Source organism: Lontra canadensis, unplaced genomic scaffold (genome assembly GCF_010015895.1).
Source record: "Lontra canadensis isolate GAN:19392208 unplaced genomic scaffold, GSC_riverotter_1.0 scaffold65, whole genome shotgun sequence".
Classification (NCBI taxonomy): domain Eukaryota; kingdom Metazoa; phylum Chordata; class Mammalia; order Carnivora; family Mustelidae; genus Lontra; species Lontra canadensis.
Genome location: NW_022631059.1, coordinates 9705731 through 9724959, shown reverse-complemented (window position 1 = coordinate 9724959; position 19229 = coordinate 9705731). Strand labels below are relative to the sequence as shown.

At 48.3% G+C, this 19229-nt stretch overlaps 1 protein-coding gene across 6 annotated transcripts in view; it reads right to left on the bottom strand.

Annotated features, from left to right (window-relative positions):
* The window catches only part of ATP9A (ATPase phospholipid transporting 9A (putative)), a 126604-nt gene that overhangs the window by 63074 nt on the left and 44301 nt on the right, over positions 1-19229 (bottom strand). For all 6 annotated transcript variants that reach the window (XM_032878959.1, XM_032878960.1, XM_032878962.1 and 3 more), the window contains 5 exons: positions 10751-10809; positions 9474-9525; positions 7313-7407; positions 3371-3451; positions 2524-2599 (listed from right to left, as the gene is read on the bottom strand). In XM_032878959.1, the coding sequence (XP_032734850.1) occupies positions 2524-2599; positions 3371-3451; positions 7313-7407; positions 9474-9525; positions 10751-10809 (363 nt within the window). The remainder of the gene's footprint in view (positions 1-2523; positions 2600-3370; positions 3452-7312; positions 7408-9473; positions 9526-10750; positions 10810-19229) is intronic.

Genomic DNA, 19229 nt, shown 5'->3' with positions numbered 1-19229 from the left:
AAATTCTAAATTTCTGTGCCAAAATACAAATGAGACCAACTGGGAGACAGTAATTGCAATTAAGGTAAAAAGCAGAAGGATAATATTCTTAGCCTATAAAGAGTTGTTGGAAATCATTTTTTTTAATTCGTTTAAAATTTATTTATTTGAGAGAGAGAGAGAGAGCATGAACAGGGGGAAGGGGCAAAGGGAGAAGCAGACTCCCCACTAAGCCAGGAGCCCTGTACGGGATTCGATCTCAGGACCCTGAGATCATGACGTGAGTGGAAGGCAGACACTTCACCGACTGAGCCACCCAGGTGCCCCAGGAATCAATTTTTAAAGGAATCCATCAATAGAAAAAAATGGGCATTGGCCATAAACTGGCAAATCATATATACATTTTAAAAATGCAAATGGAAAAAATACAAATGAAGATAAAACACTTTTAAAAATCCAACTTCACAAATAACTTTATTTTTCAGATTTTATTTTTGGGACGCCTGAGTGGTGCAGTCAGCTAGCATCTGACTCTTGATTTCAGCTCAGGTCATGATCTCAAAGTTGTGAGATGGAGCCCCAAGACCAGCTTTGTGTTCAATGCAGAGTCGGCTTGGGATTCTCTCGCTCAACGTAAAACGTATCTGCCCTTTACTCTAGGATTCCCGTTTCTATGGAAATGTGGATAACATCAGTATTTAGAACTTCTCTCTGGAAAAACCAAACAAAGCACATCAAAGACAAAAGCAAAAGCCAAACAATAAACTTTGGAAAGAGATTTGCATCACATACGAGATGAGTTTGATATTGTCTCTGCTAGGAAGCACGCTCACAAGTCAATATGAAGAAACAGAAAGTAGATGGACCAAAACATTAAGAACTGTCTTATGTGTAGAAAGAGGTTCCTATATTCTCAACGAAATAAACAAATAACAAGAGAACCTCTATCACAGACAAGAACAGTATAACACTATGAAACTCCTGCATATCAAATACGCCACAAAATCTTTTCAAAAACCAGAAATGGGGAACTCTCACAAACGAGTAAGAGAAAGAGAAGAAACAGCTAGCGGGCACAAAAAGTAAGGGAGAAAGGTAGAGACCACACAGACCACAAGGAAAGCCAACCTTCCAGGCAATCCAGGAAATGCAAATCAAAACACACTATTTCTCTGCCAATTATTAAAGATTAAAAGGAATAACTATTGTTAATAAATGCCTTCAAAGGGGAGGAAAACTGGGAAGGAAGAGTAACCAGTTCTGAGAGACGTGGGTGGACCTGTGGCAGGGGAGAGGCTGGAGGGGAAGGGCTGCAGCAGGGGCTGGTGGGTGTGGCCAAGGGTGTGGGCGTGGCAGGCAGTTCCTCGTGGCCGTGAAGAGCCTTAAGGACCCATTTCTCCTCTTTAGCCATCAGGAGGAATTGAGAGACATTCCAGATTAGGCAGCGAATACAGGCAGGGAGTGGAAAAGGAAAAATGGCAGAAGACGTAAAAGGAGTGCTCATCTCTATGTGCATTACGTGGTTCATCTGTGGATGGTGAACAAGGTGGCCCCGCGTTTAGTTTGTGGTCTGTGCTGGTCATTCCCTTCCTTAGCCACAGAGTATCCTGACTGAGCACCTAAATTATACTAAAGAGACACAAAGCAGCATCAAGCAGAAGAAAACGGGTTGGTAGGAGGAAGAGGTGCTTGAGAGGGAGAAAGCCCAGTTGGCAATAGTAAAATTATATATTAATAATAGTATATACTATTACCTCATATATGTGATGTAACAAAGTAACAAGAACGGCACAATATGTTCTGCTTCTGCAACAAAGTGCCTGGGTTCAAGTCCCAACTTTGCCTTTTACCTCCTGTGTGACCTTGGGCAAGTTCCTTAGCCTCACAGAGCCTCGGTTTCCTCATCTGCAGAATGGGATAATACCGGCACCTCCCCTCACAGTAACGATGGGAGGGGTCAGTGCAATGGGTAATGCAGGTAAAGGCCTCCCCAAGGTGCCAGACAGATCCGTGGCCCCCAGCTGCCCCCAACCACCATGACCGCAGACACTGCTCGGCCCCTGGAACCGCTTCTGCTCAGTCTCTCCCCGGTGTTCCAAAACTAAAAGACACCAATTTCCACATCATCTTGGTGTTTCCAACTCAGGCCCGTGGCCCTTTCCTGTGCTTGGGGGAGGGACTGCCTAGGACTGGCTGGACGAGCTCAGCAGCCTCCCCAGACACGACCTCCGGCCAGCACATCCAGGCTGGCCCAGTTTCTGGGAGAGATTAGAACGTCAATCTCAGGTGGCAATTAAGGGCTATTCCCGGAGTGGATGCTGCCGAAAAGAGCGCCGGCCACAACAGCTTCTCTCAGAGGTGTCCACAACCGTCTGAGGGGCAATCAGATGTCAGCGAGACTCCCTGGAGGGGCAGCAGCAAGTGGAAAATACCATGTGACCGCCGGCTAATTTTCCCCACTGACAGATGATTATTCTAATTACACAAGAGGATTTTCTTTCCTTTTCAAATTGCTAACACATTCCCCAGAAAGGGCGCCCTTACCCGACGCGATGACAGTGCCGGCCCAGAGCGTGTTCTCTATGCTCAAGCTCTCGCTGATCGGAGGGTCGCTGTCTTCCTGGAAAAGACCAATGGGCACGTATTTATCCAACAAGGTTCTGGAAGAATCCACAGGCTATTTCCAACCTGCTCGTCCCAAGACAGGAAGAGAGGATGACCCCTATTTGGAAGCCCCCAGGTGAGCCAGGAGAAAAGGGCCAAGCTCCAAAGCCACTGTCGTGGGCGTGCTTTTCATCCCCAGGGTCATCCGTGACCGAAGGAGGACAGGCTTCCAACACTGAAGACACATCCAGCAAGGCAGGAACTAAAATGCAGAAGCAAATCAAACAGAAGCAGCCCTCTGCTGGCCCATCCTATGGCTTCTAGGAAGAGACCATGAATTCCGTGGGGGTCCCAGATTCTCCAAATAATTGAAAGCTAAATTTAATTTCTAGCCTTTAGGTAGAATAGTTGGGAAGTGGCTTAAAAATTGTTAACAATGCCAGCCGGGGCTTGTGTGAGTAGAAGAGGTCACGGATGTGTCCAAAGCAGACAGCAAAAGTACCTGCCTTCCCACCACAGAGTTCACAGTAATTCTAACGCTGCTGGGGTCTACGCTGTCGGGGAAACTCACGCTGTTCAGAGGCTGGGAGAAAGCCCCCGCTGTGCCAACCTCACTGAGAAACACTACGTCAGTTTTCAAGCTGGGGCTTCTTACGGGAAGCTCACCCCTTCCTGGAGCAGAGCTACCCCCTGACAAAGACCTGTCAACACTTCTTCTCTGCAGGTCTCTGTCCCCAGCACGTGCTCTCAGCAAGGCGGGAGCGCCCGGTCAGCGAAGCCTACTTACTCTGGTGAAAGTTCCCACAAAGTTGTGAATGTCGATATTTGGCTCTTCTGCATAGACGTACGATCGAATCTGAAGGAGATCCTGTTCAACAGAGGTAACGTTTTGGAGTTAAAACAAAGTTCAGGGGTCACCTGGGTGGCTCAGTCGTTAAGCATCTGCCTTTGTCTCGGGTCATGATTCTGGGGTCCTGGGATCAAGTCCCCGCATCGGGCTCCCTGCTGAGCAGGAAGCCTGCTTCTCCCTCTCCCACTCCCCCTGCTTGTGTACCCTCTCTTGCTGTGTCTCTCTCTGTCAAAGAAAGAAATAAAATCTTTAAAAAAAAAAAAAAAAAAAACAAAGGGATTAAAGAGATCTCAGGAGGGGTGCCTGGGTGGCTCAGTGGGTTAAAACCTCTGCCTTTGGCTCAGGTCATGATCTCAGGGTCCTGGGATCAAGCCCCACATCGGGCTCTCTGCTCAGCAGGGAGCCTGCTTCCCTCTCTCTCTCTGCCTGCCTCTCTGCCTGTGATCTTTCTCTGTCACATAAATAAATAAAATATTAAAAAATAAATAAGTAAAGAGATCTCAGGAGGCCCCCAGAGTTTTTCAAAAGCAACTCCATCCCCCAAACAGCAAGCAGGCTCTCAAAAGTACAGGCGAGGTAGAAAAAGAGAAGAAAAAATTCTCTATTATAAACTACGCTTAGCAGTCGCTCCACACGCTATCCCACAACACCCCGACAGACTTCAGTGAAGATGCCTGTGTGTCTGTGTTCACCCAGTGCTTCCCAAACTGGCTCACGGCCTAGGTCCCCCTTCTGCTCCACTGCCGGGGCCAAGAGCTATTGGTACCTACGAAGGTCTGTGCTCAGTCAACGGTGCTTACTTGGCCCTGCTCTGTGTAAGGCCTTGGAAAAGGCATAAAAAGCAAACAGAACACCTCACACCCAGAGGGATGGCAACCGTCCAAAAAGTATGGGCAAAAATGTGGAGGAACCGGAACGCCCGTGGACTATTCAAAGGAACGTAAAGTGGTGCAGCCACCACGGAAAACAATATGGCGGTTCCTCAAAAACTTACACTTAGAATTACTGTGATTAGCAAGCCACTCGCGGGGAAGTAACAGCAGGGCCTCGAAGATGCTGTACGGCTGTGATTACACACAGTCACCGAAAGATGCTGACAACCCACGCACCCACTGACGGGTAAATAGATGAACAAAATGGGATACAGCATATAATGGAATATTGCCCAGCCTTATAGAGGAAGGGAATCCTGACACAGGCCACCACATTATGCTAAGTGAAATAAATCCATCACTAAAGGACAAATACTGTATGATTCCCCTTAGATCGGGTCCCTAGAACAGTCAAATTCATAGAGACAGAAAGTGCAGTGGTGGATGTGGGGGACTGGGCAACGGGGAACTGGTGTTTGATGGGTCAGAGTTTCTGTTTCGCATGGTGAAGAGCTCTGGAGATGGGACGGTGGGGACAGCTGCACAATGTGAATGGGTTTACCGCCCCTGAACTATACATTTTAAAATGATAACGTGGTAATTTGATGTGTATTTTACCACAATGAAAAAAATTGAGAAAAAAAAGATCTCCAATCAGGTAGTCAGGCAAATCCAGACCACAATATACCTTGGCTACAGCGACCCACAGGGGGGCAGAGGTTACTGGTCGCCCCCCGCCCAGGACCTGTGGCCTCTACTAACTAGCTAGGAGGTCCCACGTGCAGATGTGTTTATCCTGTGGCCTCTATGTACTAATAAAAAAAGGTCCCGAGGGGATGCTTGGGTGACACACTCATTTAAAAGTCAGACACTTGATTTCGGGGCTCAGGTCGTGATCTCAGGGTCGTAATCTCAGAGTTGTGAGATTGAGCCCCACATGGGGCTCTGTGCTCAGCGTGGCGTCTGCTTGAGTTTTTCTCTCTCCCTCTCCCTTTACCACTCCTCCTTGCTCTCTCTCAAATAAATAAATAAATCTAAAATTAAAAAAAAAAAAAAAGCCCAGGGATACATTCAAAGTTGGACAGGAGCAAAAGTTGCAGAATCCCAAACACAGGGTAATCTCATATACGTGTGCGCTCCCCCCACCCACCAGCAAGTTCACAGCTGTACATGTGTAGGGAGGTGTGCTGGCAGAGGTCTGGGAAGACCACCACTGACTTTACAGGATCCCCAGAGGGAAGGAGGTAAGGTCTGGGGCAGAGGCCACAAGTAAGACTTTTCATTTCTTCCTCCAGGGCTTTCCATACAATTAATTAAGTTATTTATTTTAACAAGAGCACAGTCTTGTGATGCCCAGGTCGTCCCTTCATACGGTTCTTCTGCTAAATCGCCGCTCCCCTTTCGGATCCCTCTATCCTAGCAAGGAGGAGTCTCCTAACAAGGACAGCAGCATCTCCTCCTTCTCTGGGCCCCAGCCCAGGCCCAGGCCAGACGGGGCAGGGCAGGGGCGGGGGATGGGGGAACAGGGAGAGGGGCCAACTGCGGTGTTCCTTAAACTGACGCATCCAAAGCACACACCGACAAAGCAACTCTGTGCAGCAACAGACCCACACCTTCGTGACAGACCCGCACCTTCATGATTCTAGGCACTTCCAGGCCATCTCTTAAAGAGAGTCCTTCAAATCATTATGAGGACCAGAAAGCTTCCCTTGGAGAAATCTTACCAGGAACTTAAAACGCGTCACCAGAAAAACCAGAACCCTCTCACTAGACCAACCCCATCTCGGGGCAGGACGGTGCCCCCTCAGGATTCCCAGGGGCTCCCAAACAGTGTTAGAAACTCACTGCTCCAGAATTCTGGTTTAAGAATTAATATTAGTAATGGTGCCACTTCACTTGTTGCTGACCATGAGACATCATTAGGACAGGGGGCATGTTTACCAGCCTATTAACATGGAACATTGTCCTGCCCACTCCTTCCTCACAGAAAATGGATGAGAAACAGCATTAATCCTGTGACCACAAGCCCAGGAAAACCTTTCATGTTCTGCCAAATCCTTTCAGGCCACTGTTGGGGCATGTTGGCCTGTGAGCATTTAAATTACATTTTGTGACTCTGTAACCTTGTCCATGGGCCACATCCAATCCATGTGGCTCGTCCTTAAACTTACTCTTTGGCTCCCTGCCCCTCTCGCTTTACAGATCACGGCCTGAGTAATGTGGGGCTCACAGGGAAGTGTGGGGCTCTGCACACCCTTGAGAGCCTGCTGGTCCTAACTTCTTAGGCCACCCCCTGGGAGAGGGCCCGTGGCTGTTCCACACATGGCTCCACATGCTGTTCCTCACACTGTTCCACGCGTAGCGTATTCAACAGTGACCATACCAGGCAGAACTCTGCTCTCAGAGATACTGCCTGGAAGTGAGTTGGGTGGGAAGACAAGGGGAGGGTGGTCAGAAAATGCCTCTCACACAAGGAGATCTGTGCACAAAACCCAGGAGGTAGGCTGGAGAGGCCCAGCCAGGCAGCCACTGGAGCACAACTGTCCCCAGCAGAGGAAACAGCGAGGGCAAACACTGGGACCCAGAGGGAGAGGGCACAGGCAGGCAGAGCACCCAGGCTGAGGTCAGGGTCCTGGCAGGGACACAGACCCCACGGGGCTTGAGGACAACAGCAAGGACGGTAGTCTGGGTTCTCAGGAACGAGAAGCCTCCAGAGGCCCTGAGCAGAGGGACGATATACCTATATGCCTTTCCTTCTAGCTTTATGCAAGGCACCTTGTCGAGGCTTTGTAAGATTCTGAGCTTCCCTCTAAAGAGCCCCCAACCCTGCACTTCACTCGGCCATGTGACTTGAAACAACAGGTGCTCGGGGAGGCCCCCCAGGACCCCATCCTGCCCGCCCTCCTTCCCACCTGACATCCCTCATCAGGCCCTGGAGGGCCTCTAAGTCTGAGAGCCCGACAAGGACACGGGTGCCAGTCTGCGTTTCCGCGGGAAAGCTACTCACGGCCGCGGTGGGGAGCCTCTGCGTGCAGGCCACGGGGAGCCGCAGCTTCCAGTCTGTCTCGCCGTCCAGCTGGTCCGTGCGCAGGAAGCAGGAGCCTGTGGAAGGAAGGTGGGCGCTGTCTATCCGCTTTCGATTCAAGGATTCCCTCCCCCGGCGGCTCTCAGCAGTTCCTGCTCTCGCCGTTGTAAAAACCCAGTCAGGGACCAACCACCGAAAGGGAAAACAAATACCCCATTTCCCACTTCCTCTGTAAGCTCTGGGGTCGGAAGATCTGGGTTCAAATCCTCACTCCAGGGACACCTGGGTGGCTCGGTCGGTGAAGCGTCTGCCTTCGGCTCAGGTCATGATCCCAGGGTCTTGGGATCGAGTCCCATATCGGGCTCCCTGCTCAGCAAGGGGCCTGCTTCTCCCTCTGCCTGCTCTGCCTGCTGTTCTCTCTGACAAATAAGTAAATTTTTAAAAAGATTTTATTTATTTACTTGACAGAGAGAGAGATCACAAGTAGGCAGAGAGGCAGGCAGAGAGAGGGGGAAGCAGGCTCCCCGCTGAGCAGAGAGCCTGATGCGGGGCTCGATCCCAGGACGCTGAGATCATGACCTGAGCCAAAGGCAGAGGCTTAACCTACACTGAGCCACCCAGGCACCCCGACAAATAAGGTAATTAAAAAAAAAAAAAAAAAAGTCCTCAGTCCATCATCCACTCACAATAGGAACCTAGGCCAGTTTCCTGACTTTGCTAAACCCAGCAGGCCCAGTCTGTGAAACGGGAGGACAGAGAGCACAGGAGCTTGCTATGGAGATTGGGTGCGAGAAGGCCCAGCGGGGGCTGGCACAGACAGCATTCGAGGCCATTCTGGGCAGGAGATACCTGATCAGCAACCAGACTCCTGGATTCAAGACCAGCTACCTGACTTACTGGCCGCATGTCCTTGGGGACGCTTAGCCTCTCCAAGCCTTGGTTTCCCTGAGTGTAAAAGTGGACAGAGCAGCACCCGCAGTGTGGATGCCACAACGGACCCTGGCGGCTGCTCAAAATGCAGGAAGCGCTATGAAAGCATGTGCTCGTTCCCCACCCGCACGCCGAGGCCTCTTTCCGTCCGACAAGCTCGCCCAGCAATGAGTCAGCGGTAGATTTCATCAGACCCAGGACGCGCTCAATTCCCGGACACCGCAGCTAAGACCTCCGGGCACCACTGAGGAAAAGCATGTCTAATCTTTGCGGGGGCGGGCAAGGGGCAGGGAGGGAAGCATTTCAGGGGCCCTAATCCATGACACTCTGTCTTCACAGATAAGGACACAAGAACCCACTGAGTACAAAGCTGGAGACTCTGAAAGAAGACTTTGAATCTAGGGCCTTCCACTCCATCTCTGGATAAATTATTGTTCCTATAAAATTTCACCTGCACCTTTATTTGACTCATAATAAAATAAGTTACAGCAACCCTAAGGAATATAAATGTTATTTTTTTCAGATGCTCAAAGATCTGATTGTGCCTGTACTCAGGCGAAAAATAGCCTCATTTCCTCAAAACAGCTTAAATAACAGAAAAAAAGAAAAGAAGAAGGAGATGAAAGTCAACAGATGGGGTTGGAATGCAGTGGTGACAGCCACCCCGGAAAAACTGGGAGGGAGCAGCGTCGGGGAGGAGCCCAGAGCAGCTCGCCCAGGGGGCTGTGGTAATAAATACATTCATGGGCGATGATAGGCGAGGCCTCACGGCTCACGAGTGAAGGGCCTACCTACCTCTCTCCCCACCTTCTCTAGGGTCCCACGTATCTCCTGGCACTTTCTCAGAAGAGAGAGGATTTCTGGGTGCTTCTATCTGTGAAACATGCTTCCTGATCCCGCCAAGTCCTACAGTGGAGCCCAACAGCAGCCCAGAAAGGAAAATCAAAGCCGCGGTCTGTGGACCCACCAGCGGGCACTCAGCCTGGGCCCAGCTAACTGCATCTTGGGGACGATCAAAATCTACTGACCTGCGAGGACCGAAGACGTTTTGTTTTGTTTTGTGTAAAGACTGCTCTATTAAAAGAGATGTTTCTGATTTGCCTTCATGGCTCCAAAATGATCATCTACTTCTGTTCCATTTTCAAATGATTATTTTGCCAAATTACCACTGAAAGGTTAATGGTTATTTTCAAAATTGATCCCAGATGTTTACCGTTTTTTTCTGATGTCCTCAGGAAGATCATGTCAGCAGGGACCCGCTGGTTCTGTGTAATGAAAAGAAAGACTGTTACCGTGAATAGCCATGTGTGGGGTTTCCGTCCACCCCCCCCCCCACCGCAGCCCCCTCACGGGGGAGGGGGCAGCCAAAACCCACAGCCTCATTTACGTTTCTGCCTTTGTCACACACAGCTTTGGGGATTTATTTTGTTTTGAATCTGAAAAATCTTGCGCGCTGCTGTTACTTAACTAATCCCCTATTGAAATCTTCTCTCAGAAAGAGAGCTTCTAGTTTTCTGGAGAATCCAACCATTACCTCCCGAAATTCCAGCCAGAAGGGCCCGGGCCAAAAGCCAGCCACCCTCGCCGGCTTTCTTGCAGTCAGTCTGCTGAAACCAAAGACACACGCACACTCGCTCACGCTTTCTGCTCCTGCCAATTCTCTGGCTTGATGTTTGCCTTTGAGTGGAATTTTAATAAGGAAGTCGAGTAGTAAGAAGCGACAAAAGCCATTCTTGAGAAAGCACGGATGTAAGCCAATGGCAGTCCTCGTTTAATTACAGAGAAGTATGTAATAACATAGAGAGTCCATAGGGTCTCCTGAGCTACTACACAGGGGAGCTTCCCTTCACCTCATCAACTTTGAGTTCTTGGATTTAATCCCTTTAAAGGAGCATAGTTCACTTCCTACAGAAACAAGCTAGGATACAATCCTTTTCTAATCAAATATTATTCCAAGCCTCTCCAGGGCCACCCCCAAAACCACGGCCTTCCAAAAAGAGATGGGAGTGTTTGCTGAAGTCCTAAACCTATGAATGGCGCTATTTTTAAAAAGGCATTTTGGGCAGTTTTTACTATTCTCGTATCACACGTGATCCATGCTCCCCACAAAAACGACAGAAGAACATGATGTTTAAGTAAAAAAAAAAAAAAATGCAAGCTAAAATCGCTCAAAACGGTAAATGACAAATATTTTTATGGGAAAGCAGGCTTCGAGGAAAGACTTCATGGTAATATTTAAAAAAAAAAAAACACCAAAAGGAATCAAAACTTGGGTTTTGGCTAACTAGCATACATAAACCTTGAAAAATTATTCTATGTGGGTGTCTCATGGCAAGAAATTTTCCTCCCCAGGCAAAGCTTTAGGAGAGAATCCCAAAAAGCCTACATTCAGTTAGTCTACCAGAGTCAGGATCTATGATGTGGTGGCCATGACTTCCCCCTTAACACACTCACACAGCAACTGGTCACAAACTGTGGGATCCCACCCACCTTTTCCACGATGATAAGATCTCCAACCTGGATGTTGGAGCTTTTCACCTTCACTGTCCCTGCGAAGAAAGAGGTCCAAGATCCATCATGTGTGAATGCATTTCAATTCCTCACGCCTTTGTAGAGGTGCCCACGAGCCTGCAAAGCCAATACGGTACACCCAGAAGTAATTCCCTTCTGGGCCCTGCCAACCTCATGGGCGTCGCCTGCCTCTCCAGGAAGAGACACCTGCTGCAGAGACTGCTCCGGGAACAAATCCCCACCTCTCAGAGCCCTGCACTAACTCACCCCCTCACAGCAGGTGCCTTCTGTCTTAACGGCACTTCAGCTGCTTTTCTAAATTGGTACCGTGAGATTCATTCAACCTCAAAAGAAGACAAAAAAGAACACAGAAAAGGAGAAGAAAATTAAGGCCCAGATCCATGGACAGGGAAACTCCTTTTTTTTTTTTTCTTTTTTAGGATTTTATTTGAGAGAGAGAGAGAGAAAAGGCACGAGTAGGGGGAGAGGTAGAGGGAGAGAACCTCAAGCAGACTCCCCGATGAGCACAGAGCCCAACATGGGGCTTGATCTCATAATCCCGAGATCATGACCTGCACCGAAATCACTCCCCGATGAGCACAGAGCCCAACATGGGGCTTGATCTCATAATCCCGAGATCATGACCTGCACCGAAATCACGAGATCATGATTACCCAACAGACGGAGTCACCCAGATGCCCCCTGGAAAATCAGCTTTTAATTTTCGACATCCCTGAAAAGAAAGAAGTCATCCTAACATGACTGATTTTTTTAAAATTTGTGGTTGCTGGGCAGGTGGGTGGCTCCATCGGTTAAGCGTCTGCCTTCACCTTGGGTCATGATCCCAGCTGGGACTGAGTCCCAAGCTGGGCTCCTGGCTCAGTGTGGGGAGTCTGCTTCTCCCTCTGCCTCTCACTCACTTCTGCTCTCTCTCTCTCTCAAATAAATCAATCTTTAAAAAAAATTTGCGATCGGTACCTATTTTATGTGACTCTGATCAGACTACACCACTTGAGCTGGATGTTTACATGGATAAACAGTAACAGCTAACATTAAACACAAACCTGAACTCAGCACCGTAGGGGCACTGACATGGTGACAGCTGCCTTTAGTCCTCACAACGGCCTTTAGAAATGGCTATTATCGCCTCGGGAGTTTTCAGACAAGGAAATTAGGCTCAGACCTGCACCATCCCCACCCCACCAGCCTCACAGTTAGAAAGGATCAGAGCCGGGATTCACAACCACAGCTGACTGCAGAGGGAGGATATTTAAAAAAAAAAAAAAAAAAAAAGTGAGTACAGTTCTAGGCCAAAAAAGAACATTTACTGAGTGCTACGTCGTGGGAATTTAAAGATGCAAGGCAGTCCCCTTATCCAAGAAAAAAAAGGGTCGGGTTCCTTCTGGAGTCCACAGACATGCTGGCGGGGGCCAAGGCAGTGAACATTTTAGGTTTTGTAGGACAAGAGGTGAGGTTCCCAACTCTGCCAGCAATCAGTCCCGCCACCAAAGGGACAAAACTATTCTTAGCAACCAGGCCACCCCCCCCCCCAAAAAAAAAGGCACCAGGGCTGAATTTGGCTCCAGGGCTGTAGTTGCAAACCCATGAGCTGGTAAGAAAGAGAGCCAGACAGATGCGGTTAGTGCGAAATCATGAGAGAAATGATGTAGGTGAGTCAGGGGGACTAGGGAGCAGAAAGGGAGGGAATCTCCCCCTTTGGAAGAGGACCCGAACACTGCCCAGCAAACAGAAGGCTCTTGGTCATACTTTCAACGTTCCAGCACCATCTACTGAATGCCTGCTGTATGCCCGCTGATCCAGAGGTGGGGATACACGGAACTCACATTCCAGTGGAAGGAAGGAGGCAACGGGTAAATCAGGAGCGAACGGGGTGGGCTTGGCAGGGAAGGTGAGACCAGAGTTGGCCGGATGAAGGACACTGGTGACCAGTAACCCGTGAAAACTCATGAGATGGGAGAAAGCGGTGTATGTGAGTTGTCCATGCCTGAGTGTGGCCCTAGGCTGCACCTCCCTCAGCAAGGCCAGAAGCACTGGATGGAAGGCAGGGAATGGCAAGAGAGGAAGGTGGAAGGGCAGGTCAGGGCCTGGTGGTTCTATGGACAAGCCCAGAGGGGAGGGGAGCCGTGATTCTGGTGATGGTCAAATTCTTGCAGAAGGGGCAACACCGAGAAATCGTTAAGTCGCTGGCTAAGTCGCTGGCTTTTCGTAAAAAGCCCATTTAACTTACAAACATTAGGCCGAGAAAGAAAGGAAGTAATAATGACTCTCAATCCTTCTCAATAAAGTGCCTTTTCATCCAGCCTCGAGGGCAAAAGTGGAAAGGGAATCGCGAATCTGCTATTCCCTCCCTGTGGTCACTCATTCCACAAAACCCCAACGTTCACTAAGCATAGGATTTCTAGCTTGAGCTTAAGAACTTAAAGACATTAATGAAATAATCTGAGTGTACAACTCCAGGCTTTTACAGTTTTTCACAGTATCCTATGCTTTTCACATAATTCAATATGTCTTTTTAATAATTTACCGCTGTTGAGATTTTCCATAGCATTCCAATGATTTCTACTGAACGAACTTTTTCCAATAGGTTCCACAGAGTTTCATCTTAATTAATTCTTGTACTTAACTGAATTTTGTGCTAGTAACAGTCAGTGGAACTACCGCTAGGAGGGAAACCCCCAAACATGAAGAATGACTTCTAGACAGACTACCCAGCAAGCAGTGAACTGAAACAACCCTCGGCGGCTCTGAGGGCTTCTGGACTCTCCCAGCTGGGACATCTCACACTGAATGTTCCATGTGCCTCATTTTCACCGAGCACAGGACTAAATTCAATGAGAGCCCCAGAGCCTCAAGGGTTCCTTATATCAAAATATGTGCAGACGAAATGGAGGACATCCACTAAGCCAGAGTGAGAGCATTAGAAATGGGAGAAAAGAGAGATGCCTGCGTGGCTCAACCGGTTAAGCATCTGCCTTCAGCTCGGGCCATGATCCTGGGGTCCTGGGACCAGCGCTGGGCTCCCTGCTCAACAGGGAATGCTTCTCCCTCTGCCCCAATCCCTTCCCCACCACTCAGGCTCTATCACTCTCCCTCAAATAAATAAAATAAAATAAAATAAAATAAAATAAAATATGAGAAAGGAAGGAAGGAAGGAAGGGAGGGAGGAAAAGGAAAGGAAAGGAAAATGAAATGGGAGAAGAGAGAGATGCCTGGGTGGCTCAACCGGTTAAGCATCTGTCTTCAGCTCGGGTCATGATCCTGGGGTCCTGGGACCCAGCGTTGGGCTCCCTGCTCAATAGGGAGTGTGCTTCTCCCTCTCCCTCTGTTTGCCCCAACCCCTTTCCCACCATTCAGGCTCTATCACTCTCTCTCAAATAAATAAAATAAAATCAGAAAGAAAGAAAGGGAGGGAGGGAGAGAGAAAGAGAGAGAGAGGGAAGGAGGGAGGGAGGGAGAAAGGAAAGGAAGAAAAGAAATGTGGAGGAGGCACCTGGGTGGCTCAGTGGGTTAAAGCCTCTGCTTTCGGCTCGGGTCATGATCCCAGGGTCCTGGGATCGAGCCCCAGGTTGGGCTCTCTGCTCAGCAGGGAGCCTGCTTCCTCCTGTCTTTCTGTCTGCTGCTCTGCCTGTTTGTGATCTCTGTCAAATAAATAAATAAAATCTTTAAAAAAAAAAGAAAAGAAAAGAAAAATGGGGGAAGACCGAGTCCAAGGTGCAGAGTTCTTTCCCTGGCCGACCATTTCTCCCAGCGCCACTAGGGGGCAACAAGAAAAACATACACAGCACAGACGTGCTAGTCTTCCCAGGGAATGTATTGAGGCGATGCTCGAAGGAAGACGGTAAATTCCGCATGGCCCTCTGTGCCAATGAACTTCTCCTTCACCTGAGCTCGCCTCGGCTTTCCCAAACATAAATTTACACATAGTTTTTGGTTTTATTACTAACACTGAGGCTGGTGGCCTGACCCAAGCGATCGTTGGGCTTGTGTTCCAACCTTCCGGACCTGGCTCCCAGTCTTCTCTCGTACTTAACTCAAAAAGAAATTCGTATTTTCAGTCTTAATCATAACTGCATATGTATGCGCGGGGATGTCGGCAGGACAGACAAAATCAGCAGGATTATGCTGGAGGCCTTGACGGATGATTCTTCCTGGGGACAAAGGGAGTTTATCCCTCTCTCTGGCACACACACTTTCTAAATTCTTCACAGTGATTTTTTTTTTTTTATAAGCATGAGGTGTTCTTCTAATAAGAAAGAAGAAGAAATTAAATTAGCTCAAACTTCTAAGTGACCAGACCCAGATCTCTCCCTTCTACAACGGAGCCCTGATTTATGATCAGTTAATGTGAACTCTTGCCTCTCCCTGTCCATCTGCTCTACCTCAACAAAAACCCCTTTTAATCCACGCGCTTGCCGAGAGGATTCTGACCGAGGCCAGCAGGCCGATCTCCCAGACAAGGTCTTCTACTGTATCTGTCAGCCAGCCAGCAGGCTCCCTCTTGGGAAGAGGGCAGCGGGGGCCACACAACCAAGAGGCCACTTGCATTTCTTAGCCATGGTTCCTCACTAGCATGTGTGTGTGTATTGGCAGGGGCGGGGTGGGGGGGTTGGTCTCTGCAGCTTGCACAAAGGGATATCTTCAGACTCGGCTCTGTCGAGCTGACCCCACAGTCCTGACCATTAATTTGGATTTCCCTTTCCACATTGCCATTTGTTGGCAATCAACAACACACCATGCAGGGCTGTGTGCAGGGTGGTGTGGGTCTGTGTGTGTGTGTGTGTGTGTGTGTTCTGAATGAGGACAGGCATAAAACCAGAAGAATGAAAACGTGGCAGGAAGAAAAGAGATGGGAAAACAGATACCAGGGTTCCTGTTCCAACGTTGACTGGGCTTTTCCACCAGCCAGGTACCACAGCCTGCTGTGGACATCTGAACAAAGGCCTTCACACGGCCCTCATGACTGCCATGGGCCAGGGTGATGGAGGGAAGCAGAAGGAAAGGGAGACAAAATGAGACTGACGGGCCAGGCATTCCGGGGGCTGGGATTAACCCGCAGAATGAAAAACACTTCCAACTGTGGAAAGGGTTCTGAATACATGATTTCTAACCTTACATCAACTGCTATTCTGAGTTTTCTACAAATGTTCTTGCCAAAACAAAACAAAACAAAAGACAGAGCAAGGTGCAGACGCACTCTGGCAGACCTCCCGTCCACCTAACAAAGTAACAGTGAGTATTCAGAGACAGGAGGACGGCTCCCTACTGCCCGGTCTCCGACTAGAAGAAAATACTCCCCCGACGTCCCACTGAGATAAGTCAGCACACACCCGAACACGGCTTCTTCCCTTTTCCCTCTCACTTTCCTAAGGTTCCTACAGCGGAAGGAGAGCCCGCCCCCTGGGGGTACAACCCATGTGTCCACACAAGCCCCCCACCCTCGGGTGAATGACCTGTCATCATCTTAAAATTCTTAGTAACTTTTCAACAAGGTCATTTTGCACGGGGTCCCCCCAAATTACGTAGCAGCCCCCAAACAGAGGCAAAAGCACCCAGTAAGATCTTCAGTACACAGGGCACAGGACAACCTGGCCACCTTCTGAGAACAGAAGGCCACAGCCCTTCCCCCTCCCCAGCCCTCCCTGCTCTCCAGGTTCCCCTAACACCCAGCCTCCAACCTCCAGCCTCTGGGATTTCTAGATAAAGTTGCAGAAATTTTACAGAAGTTTGGCTAAGACATTTTTACAAAGGTTAAGTGGGAAACTGTCTGCTGGCCACATCCTCAATCATCAAATGCCTTCTATAAAATAAATTTATCCCTTTCAGCTTTCGACACTCTTCCCGAGTCACCCCTGAGCCAGAGTTTATAACAGGGAACAAAATTCCAATTACAAGAGCTGTTTATTTCTGCAGAGAGGGACCCCAAGCCTTTCATAAGCAAAGCTATTGAGCCCAAACCATGCTTTTCATGGATGACAGCCTCAGAATAAGAGCAGTTTGTCTCCATTGCAGGGAGAAACCAGATGTTTCCCTGGAGTCGAAACAAGCAAATGACAATTCAGTCAAACTACGGAACAGCCCGCAAGAAAGAAAAAAATTTTTTTAAATAAATTCCGGGGCACCCGTATGCGTGGGCCTCTGTTTTGACCCCATACACCTCCAGCCCTACTTCTCTTTTCCATTGTGCATGCAGGACACTGATTGCTTTTCTAGATCTTGGGCAGCAAACTACGCACCAAGGCTGGTTAATGTATTACTCTTGAGCTCACAGTCTGTGACAGTGATGAGTTGTAAATTCTACAGCGTGTGTACATTTCCTGGGGTGGACGTTAAAACGCCTCTGCAGACCTGGCAGAGTTCAGAGGTTTCACGTTGAAATTTTCATATTCCAGGAGAGCTGTCTGCACTCCCCAGAGCCTAAGAAAAGACTTACTTAAAAACAGGCAAAGGGCTGAGAAGTAGTACTGTAAATTCCATGGCCGCATCCTGAGGCTTTTGTTTAAAATAGTGGGAACTTAAAAAGGAAAGCTGAGCTTTAAGGATAGCAAGTTTATACCCAACAGAGGCTTTTAAAATAAATATATAAATGGTCCTCCCTCCTTCGGGTGCCCAGTGAAGAAAAAGACCCACACCCCGTGGTGGGAGGGGGCAGGGGTGGAGAGACAGATACAATTTGGGAGAGATCATAGTGCAATGTGCATGTGAGATTGTTTTCAGGGTTTTTTTTGGGGGGGGTGAGGGAGGTCTTTTTTAATTAAACCATAGATCAGTTCACCAATGATGTGTAATAAAGTAAAACTGAGTACTTTGAAAAAAACAAGGAAATGAATGAGTCTGAAATAACCTGGCATCTGTCGGAGAACGTATGGGAAAGTGTCTGTCTGGCAAGATCTGTTTTAAACAAGACTTGTAAAACTAATGCGCTGAATCGTAACGAGGGACACTCGGCAGGGGAAGACTCTGCTTCCTCGACTGCCTTTGAACTCCTCCGTAAAGGACTTTGGCAGTATGTCTGCTGTAGTTAATATTAAAAAGACCATCACTGTAATTCTCTTCTCTAGGAAGGAAGTATAAAACAGGGATGTCCCGCCAGTGTAGGGACACCTTAGTGTTGGGCGCCTTGCAGATTTGATCTTTTCTTCTTCTGGACCAGAGGCCTCGGCCACAACCAGGTCACGCCAGATCCTGGATCAGGCCAAGAAGCCTAAAAGCTCGATCCCCCCTCTTCCCATTTACTGGAGTGGGAGGTTTTGGAGCAATGCTATATGCCTTGCACCTGGCACTGTTCAATCAGGATGTCAGCTGGGATGGGAAGAATAACCCAGAAGCCCAGAACAAAATGGGTCCCAGTGATTAATACAAGTTCTACTCCATGAACGTCGCACATTCAACATTCTGGTAACAAAACTGAAGACAGTCTAGATGTCCTTTTTTTTTCCAATAAATTTTATTTATATGACAGAGAGAGAGCACAAGCAGACAGAGTAGCAGGGAGAGGGAGAGGGAGAAGCAAGCTCCCTGCTGATCAAGGAGCCCGATGTGGGGCTCGATCTCAGGACTCTGGGATCATGACCTGAGCCAAAAGCAGTTGCTTAACCAATGAGCCACCCAAGTGCCCCCAATGGCCTACACTTCTAAATGAAATGTTTCACTAGAAAGGTGAAAGTCTTCCAGAAAGCATCTGCACAGTTTTCCACTTATCCAGGAAATATTTCCCCTCTAAAGGCCAAAATCACAGTGAATTGTGTTGGGGTTTGCACTGATTAATAAATATCTGAAACTTTAAAAATGAAATGAAAAAAATATAAAGTATAAAACGTATCATGTCTCTACAGAGTTTATACTTTGAAAACACAAATGGTACTTGTGTTTAAGAATTTCAGGCGCCTGGGTGGCTCAGCTGGTTAAGTGACTGCCTTTGGCTCAGGTCATGATCCTGGAGTCCTGGGATGGAGTCCCGCATTAGGCTCCCTGCTCAGTGGGGAGTCTGCTTCTCCCTCTGCCCCTCTCCCCTCTCATGCTCTCTGTCTCACTCTCTCTCTCAAGTAAAAGAAAAAAAAAAAAGAATACAGAATTTCAACTTAATTACCCATGAGCTAAACAATGCCCCATAGTGAACGCATCTTTCCTATGTTATCCTCCCTTCTCCTGGATAAACTCCAATGGGATAAAACTGCCGATATCCTTTGCCCTCAACATTCAGTAGGAAACTTCAATCCTAAATCGTGGTCCAAAATGGATTTTGAACTGAATTGGGAAAAAAAAAAAAAATATATATATATATATATATTACTCTTAAGTGGAGGTGAGATTCTGAAATGATTCTGTACCTGGGAAAGGGTGACAGAGGACCTGGAAGGATGCAGAGCTATCTGGAAAGATCTGGGGAAGATTAAACATATCAGCTGGTTTATACCACCACACAGTACTCAAGAACTGA